The 7,914-nt window shown below is 41.6% G+C and overlaps 1 protein-coding gene across 4 annotated transcripts in view; it reads right to left on the bottom strand.

The window, feature by feature from the left end:
- Positions 1-7,914, bottom strand: part of LOC109311924 (transmembrane protein FLJ37396) — a 141,498-nt gene that overhangs the window by 42,265 nt on the left and 91,319 nt on the right. For all 4 annotated transcript variants that reach the window (XM_019537880.1, XM_019537878.1, XM_019537882.1 and 1 more), the window contains exons 28-29: positions 4,751-4,868; positions 3,722-3,884 (exon numbers count right to left, since the gene is read on the bottom strand). In XM_019537880.1, the coding sequence (XP_019393425.1) occupies positions 3,722-3,884; positions 4,751-4,868 (281 nt within the window). The remainder of the gene's footprint in view (positions 1-3,721; positions 3,885-4,750; positions 4,869-7,914) is intronic.

Raw genomic sequence — 7,914 nt, 5'->3', positions numbered from 1 at the left:
GGCTGGGGTAAGTGAGAGGGTGTGGGAGTCTGCATATATGGTAGGGTGTGCTTGTGGGACTTGCCCTATGAACATACACACACACACACACTTTCTCTCTCTCCCTCCCTTCCTCCCTCACTGCAAACATACACACACACTCTGTGCATCCTACACTACACACACTCTCTCTCTCTCTCTCCCCCCTGCCCTCATTGTTCTCTCTATCCCTCTCCCTGCCACACTGCACCCACCTACCCCCTGCTGCTCCTGGCCCCAGGGCACCAGTGCAGCCCCATGCTCCCGCAGTTCAGCGGTGCAGCCAGGGGCCACATGGTGCTGGAGCAGGTGTGCAGGGAAGCAGTGAAAGCCAGGGCAGGAAGAGGCTTCTGGTGGGGAGCGGGAGGGGAGGGGACTAAGGGTAGGGTGAGGCTGGGCCAGTCTTGTTGCTGGCTCCTGCCAGCTCCCCCTGGGTCCTACTGCCCCTGGGTCCTGTCATCTTTGACAGGCAACCAGGAGCAGATGAATATTCATTTTCTAAATTTATTTAGGGGCCCTGAAGGCTGAATGGCTTGGCGGGCCGAATGAGGCCTGTGGGCTGTATTTTGCCCGCCCCTGGATTATGGCAATTGGAGAATTATGGGAATGTAGTCAGGGTATGGGGGTGGGGGGGTGTACGGGAACATAACAAATGAAAGGATCTTAAAAGAATGATTCTATTAGTATCCTCCCTTATAATCACTAACATTAATAGAGAGGTAATTAGCCATGTTAGTCTGAAGGTAAGCATGGAGCATGGCACTTTATAGATTAATTTATTCATAGGCATGAACTTTCATAGGCTACAGCCTAACATCATTAGATGTTAATGCCAAAATATCATGCTAATTACAAAGATATATCTAACCGTAGCAGGTTCATGCCTCTCTGAACAAGTTAGTCTATAAAGGTGCCACCCTCCTCTGCTTCTGCCTACCTTTGAATATAATGTCAAAAGAGAAAAAATGGTGAGCTCAATCCATTTGCCACTGAAAACAAAGGGAGGAGGATCAAAAACATTCAGACAAATAACATCAAGGTCAAATTTTCATGTTAATGCAGTACAAGTCTTCATTTGGTAAGAGCTGCAGCGTACTTCTTTGGCTAGCAGTTTAATGATTTTCCTTTGTAAATAAAAATCTAACTCAACTCATCTTCTACAATAAATGCATTGCAAGAATCAAATTTTGTATTGAAAGAGTCAAGAATTTCAGCTGTAATTAGAAAAGAGGGTTCCTTAGCAATAATTTTGCACTAGCCAAACACTTTTTGACAAGTTCCATCCCTTGCAGAACACTGTTGGGGAACACAGGAGAGTTTTAAATTATTTCAGTAATTGCTGAAAAGGATCAATTGATAGGTAATTGACAATGCTTAGACAACAAGGACAGTCTGGGATAAAGCATTACAAGATACCTTGACAATTAGAAGAAAGATGGCATGTGACAAAGCCTCCGTGTGGGAGAAAGTACAAGTTTGAGAGTAAAGAACTTAAAAGTACAGCTACGAGAATGTAATTACAGGACTTTTCAATGAGTGATCTGGAGTTACATTCAGGTAAATTTTCTGCTCTTTATTCCCCATTTGCATTGAAACTCCACAACATGGAGCTGTGGGAGACCCAACAAAATTCTAATATACCATGCATCATCAGAAGAATTGTTAACTAAGCTTCTCCAGCAGAATTTCTGGCTTCCTTTTCCCCACTGTTTTACCCCCATTATAAACTAGGGATAGTGTCCTGAGTCCGATGGAGACATACTGCTTTTACATTAGTGCAAAACGAAAGTTGCTTGTACTTAGTAATGAGTGATCCAGAAAGAATACATTTGGGCTCTTTGATTCCAGTCAGAGCTAGGAGTGCAGGCAGTCAGGAAAGCCATCTTGATACAAATACAGAATCTAAATATGCTGACTACAGAGCCATTTTTCATTGGAGAGCCACACTTTAGAAAGTAGCAAAGTGGCTTAAGAAAAGGCTAGTTCTTCGAGAGGTATTACAGATGAGCAAAATGGAATGCAAAGGAGTTGAGAAAAGCCTGCAGCCAGGAGTGAGATGGGTTTTCAGTCAACAAAAAAGTGTCTTAGGTAAAGCCTGCGAAGAGGAAGGTGAAGAGGCTTTCACTCATGTCTTCACTCCAGGAAACAGTACTGTGTCCCACATGCTGCACCATGATATTATGTGAAAACTCAAGGAATAAAACTTAAATAGGCTTTTCTATTGTGAATTGTAGAAGTTCCTGCTGTAAATACCCTTGTACTCCTGTCAGTATGGACATGTGCACTGCATTCATGGGATTTTTCCTATGCAAAGGAGGCCATATAGGTATTTCATCTTCCTGTATTTATTTACAATTTTTATAACATTGGAAAGACAAACAGTGCATCCACCTGTACTGCCTTGTTTTTATAAACTCTGGTTTATCATACAGTAAGCAACCCCCATCCACTTTACCCAATATATGGCAACCCTGTAAATGGGCAGTTCCCAATCCATGATATGCAGACCACCAGTGGTATGGAGACAGCCTGTCAGTGATACATTAACAGATTTATTATAATTACTTTATATGACAAAATTTGCTGGTGGTACTTAAGGTTATATCATTTTAAATTGGTGATGTGCAATCTGTCATAGTTTGGGAACTGCTGCTGTAAACCGTTACTGAATCTCAGAATGCTACAATATTACTGTGTTAAATACACTCTTGCCTAGGAGCAAGAGTTTGGTCCAGAAAGCATGCATATAGCTATACCAACAATACAGTTGATTCAATAAAAATAATTCATGCCTCTTGCATATCTCTTGGACCATCATGGCAGCAGCATCATATAAACATTTCTGAAATCATGAGGTGTTTTTTGGTTTAGTAAGAAGGACACCTGCAGTTCAACTGCACCAAGGGCAGTGAGCTCTCCTCCTGTCAGAAGGACCTTCAGTGTACAGCCCAGAAGTCATTGGATAGGACATAAGATATTCCAACCAATTAAAAAAAAAAGTTTAAACAAGTAGTTATTCTTTTCTCCACAGTAAGATGAGGAAAGGTTACAAAAGGAGAAGGAAGAAAGAGATATAATGACTAAAAAATGGGACGGGAAGGTAGGAGATGTATTCCTTGCAAGTTGGAACAAGAATTGCAGTGATATGATATGGAGGGTGACACCAGGAAGCTTGCAGGAAGATCCATGTGTTTGAGGAATTGAGCAACAGCTCTGAGCATACATTGCACCTCATGGCTGCAAGCAGCAACACTGAGTACTGTAGAGCATATTTAAAATAAAGCAAAAAGGTCTTGCAATCTCAATGGAGTCCCTTAAATATTGCATAGAGCTGTGTGCATGAAACAGATACTTCAATTACTTCATTTGACCTATGAGAGCAAAACTGCTCACCTACTTCACAGGGGTGCTGCCCAGCATATTCATTCATGTGTGTAAAGGACTCTGGGATCATGAAACACATGAAGTGTTACCATTATGAAACTGAACATGTTTGATTTTAGGCCAATTTATAATCAATCTAAGCCTTGAAAGAGCAAAATATGGGGGCTGGCAGAAAGGTGTTTTCTGGAGCTAATACCACATCATTTACTATATATATTTTTAAGTGAAAAGCACCCTTTCAGCCTTTAACTTTTCTCAGTCTCTAGTTGCAGTATGTATTTAGTGAGCTTGCTGCAAACACTGAAGGGCTGTCACTTACCAATCCTTTCAGTCCCTCCCCAGGCTGCAGTCAGAGACTCAGGATTTAGGGTATCAAAACAGCTTGGGGAGTTTCCTAACTGAGCAAAGCTCAGAAGGTATGAGACGATGTCCAGAAGGGCAGCCACAATCTGCAGACTCAACCTAAGAGCTCTGTAAGCAGCCTGCAGACAAGATAAAGCACAAGGGAAACATGATGCCATTGCAAATCTTCATGAATACACATTACCGATCAGCTTTATGTTGGATTACGTGCAGCACTGGAGAAGCATAGAGAATGCTACCTCTTCTGATTAATTTACAACTTAAAACATCTGGGTATGTTGAGCACTGGAGAGTCCTGCATAAGCATGCTTTTTACCATTTAAACAAAGATTAACAGCAGTTTTCCAGAAACACGGAATTAGTATGTTACCATATCTCCCTATTCCCTCACCCCTTTAAGTTTCCATCACCTCCCACTAACCTTTCTGTACAGGTACCTCAACAAATATCTTTTACTGCCATTACTTGTTCCTAGTGCCTTCTGATTCCTACTCTCATCCCTCAGTCAGGGAAGAACAAAAGAATGAAAGAATGAAAGCAAGAATTAACCCAACTGGCTTTCAAGCATGAGCCCTGCCACCTTCCCTCCCTTGCCAACATGATGGGGAGGATATGGGCAGATGGGCAGTGATGGAAAAGGATCAGAGTGCATTCTTGTCTCCAGGGAAAGGGGACCCAGCATGGCTGGTTTCAATTTTTTTAAAAAAAGGTCTGAACTATCTGATATTACCTCTCTATCCTTTTACTCTCATTTCTATATCCCAAAAAGTCAGTCCCCAGAGATACAACCTTTCTTCTTAATGTCAGGTATATTTAACTGACAGGCCACTTCAACAGATCACCACACCACAGTCCATTTATTTCCCTGTGCTGGGCATGAGAGATGATTAATAAAGTATGTGTGAAAAGTGTGGTCTGTGCTCCAGATGCATGCTTCAAACTGGAAAACAAAATCTCTCTGTTTGTTTGGTTTCTAAATACTCACCTTCTCTGGCAGCATTTTAAACATAATCAGCACTTCAGAAGAGTGAGGGATGAACCACAAATTGAGGAAAGCTTGTCCATCAGGAGACAGCAAATAACGGGGCCGTGACTGAAAGAATCTGAATAGAGGGAATGAGAGAGGCTCTATCACTTTTGGAACTTTTAGCTAGCTATATTTTTAAATCTCTCTGGAAAATTAAGGATGATGTCTTGCAGTTCTTTCTCAAGACTTAGGCAAAACCTGTCACTTGAGTCTGGGATTTACCTTCAGATTTGAAACAATTAGAAATAAGTATATCTGAAAGATAAAATGACAGATAGAGTACTGATCCAAAAGTCCACTGTACCAAGAGGAGTCATGTCTTCAATAGGCTTTTGATTGGGCTCTACCATTGACCCACTTAGGACAGCCGAGCATATGGCAAATGGTATCTCTATACAGAGTACACTGTTGCTATCTTTTGCAAACTGGACTTTCAAGAATCAAATAATCAAAAAATAATAAGCTATGGGCCAGGCCTGCAATATAATGTAAAAATACTGCAGCTAAAAAAGACCATAATTCAAGACTAGAAACAGGAAGCCCATTCTCACAAGGCTCTAAATGTCTCATGCAAAATGATGACTGGCCACAACTTTCCCCGGCTTCAAGGGGAATTGAAGACATTTAATACCTCACAAGAGGCATTCATTGCAGGATTAGCCTCTTGATCTCTTGGCTGAGCAGAAAAATTGTTCAGCTCTCTTGAGAGGAAACCTTGGTAGAGGGCAGAGCCATTTTACATAACGTAATGCCTCCTGTCTGACTCAGAACCAGCACCGATGCATTCCACTGAACCACACCCAGCCACGTTAAGAGGAAGCTGGCCCATTGTGGGGGCAAAAAATGTATACATTACAAAATGGGAAAATGAGCAGGGATCTTCAGGGTTCTAAGATCCTACCTACCCCAGAAAAACACTTAGAAGTGTACAACATGAATAATGCAAATTCCTTTCTTGTATAGACACATAAAGCTACAGCACAGAAAGGGACAGCATCTACACAGATTATTTGTTAATATTCCCTGCAAATTTCAATATACAGCCCTGCTTTTTGGACCACACGATGCTACACCTTTATAATTTAACATGGATAAAAGTACTTTCCTGAATATCTTTATAAGCAAGGGAGCCATTTCTTGTCTCAAGAAATATGAAAATGAAGTACAATATCAAACAGGTATAGTATTGTATAAAAAGTTTAAACCCTGTTTGGGTATTACATTCAATTTATATCCAAGTTAGTTTTATAGTTCCTTCAAAATAAAAAAGGAAAGTCTGAATGGTGGAGGAAGAAAATACAAGAAACATTGGTTTTTCAGGAGCAGGAGAGTAATGAATTGTTATATGCTGTGTTGTAAACGAGGGAACTATGTTAGGGCAGGATTTGTTTAACCAGCTGTTCGTTAACAGCTTGTGCATAACAAATGATAAGCATCAACTGTACCCAAGGAAACGTCACAAAGGACACTTTACTCAGTGACATTAATATTTATTCTGTTTATCAGTTTGTTTTCTAAGTTTCACCTCATTGCTTAGAAGCTGTATCAGTTGGGAAACACCAAACACAACAGCTGCAGTTCATCCCAAAGGCAACATCATCAGGAATGAACATACTGACTTAATACACTGTCTACACGTTCTTACTCTTCACAGTCTAGGTTAGCATTTACATCGCTCCACCAACAAACTCACTCACTCACTCACTCACTCACTCAACTCACCTCCCCACATACACCTTTAATATATGCATAACAATGTTTATTTTAAGGGTGATTTCTCCACAGTTGTGCTAATAAAAGAACACTTCCCAAAGTGTTTGGCACTGTCCACCTCTGCTGTCTTATGGTATATAATGTCTCTGAGAACATGAGGACCTGCAATAGCATCTGCAAAAAAGCCAGGTGCCATTTGCCCAGGTAAGACATGGAAAAGTGTTCCAAATCCTATCTCTTATGTCACTGAAAAGCCAACCCATGTTTTCATTGTATAATAAAAATACCAGATAAAGCAAATTTCAGAAAAACACAAGACATTATTTCTCTGATTTACCTCTACACAATGACTGGCCATAAAATATTGACTGTCAAAGAGATATCCACAATATTACCTCAGCATTTAACTTATTTCTGTACTTTTCTAGGCCCACAGAATACTGCTAATGCTCAGATAACATTGTTGAGTTACCTAAAGTAGAAAAACAGGGGTAGCTACCTTGTCAGACAATTTCTTTCATTGCCTAATTTGGAACCCTAAAGAAAGCAATAGGAAACAATATTCTCATTGATATGAATAGGATTTCAGATCAGGACCCTTGATTTGTCTTTTCCAGCACATATACCCTGGGCTCACGTTCTGATCACAGCTCCCTTTTTTTCTCAATCCCTCCTCTTTTTTCCTCTTTCCCAGTTACACCCTGTAGTTGAGGGGATGGTAACCCACAGCCTGTAGGCCAGATCCAGCCCACAAAGCTGTGGGGCTTTGGCAGCATTCTGGGGGTGGGGATCTTTGGTGACAGGAAGTTTAACCCATGCTACAGCCAGGAGAAGTAGCTGCAGCAACAGTGGTCAGGTCCTAGCCACAGCCTGCCTCAGACCCAAGCTGGGTCACTGCAGCCCTCTACAAATGAGCACTGTCAACTGCTGTTTTAACCCATATTTAATTTTATTTTCAAGTTCTTTTCTCTCTCCCTGACATTCTCTGCCCTCCTTCAATTTCAACCCTTCTTTCCCGCTCTGCTCTTTTATTTGGGAGCAGGGCTAAAAGGTCTGGGGGTACAGGTGGTGTTCTCATCCATCTTCCCAGTCTCGGGCTATGGGCTGAGGAGGGAGAGGAGGATCCACAAAGTCAACCAAAGACTGAGGCACTGGTGTCATCGGGAAGGCTCTTCTATCTCGGAGGAAAGGCAGCAAGAGGGCACAGCAGCCCCCTGGCTCTAGCAGACCTCCTGAGGCTAAAAAGAAAGGCATACAAAGGATGGAATTCACCTTCAAGGAGGATTATTCTGCACTGGTCTGGTCCTGCAGGGAGAAAACCAGGAAAGCCAAGGCTGCAACTTAACTCCAACTAGCTTCGAGCATCAAGGAGAATAAAAAGTCCTTTTTCAGATATGTGGGGAGCCGGA

The sequence above is a fragment of the Crocodylus porosus genome, unplaced genomic scaffold (assembly GCF_001723895.1).
Source record: "Crocodylus porosus isolate Cpor-Errol unplaced genomic scaffold, CroPor_comp1, whole genome shotgun sequence".
Lineage (NCBI taxonomy): Eukaryota > Metazoa > Chordata > Crocodylia > Crocodylidae > Crocodylus > Crocodylus porosus.
This window is presented reverse-complemented; position numbering and strand designations above follow the sequence as displayed.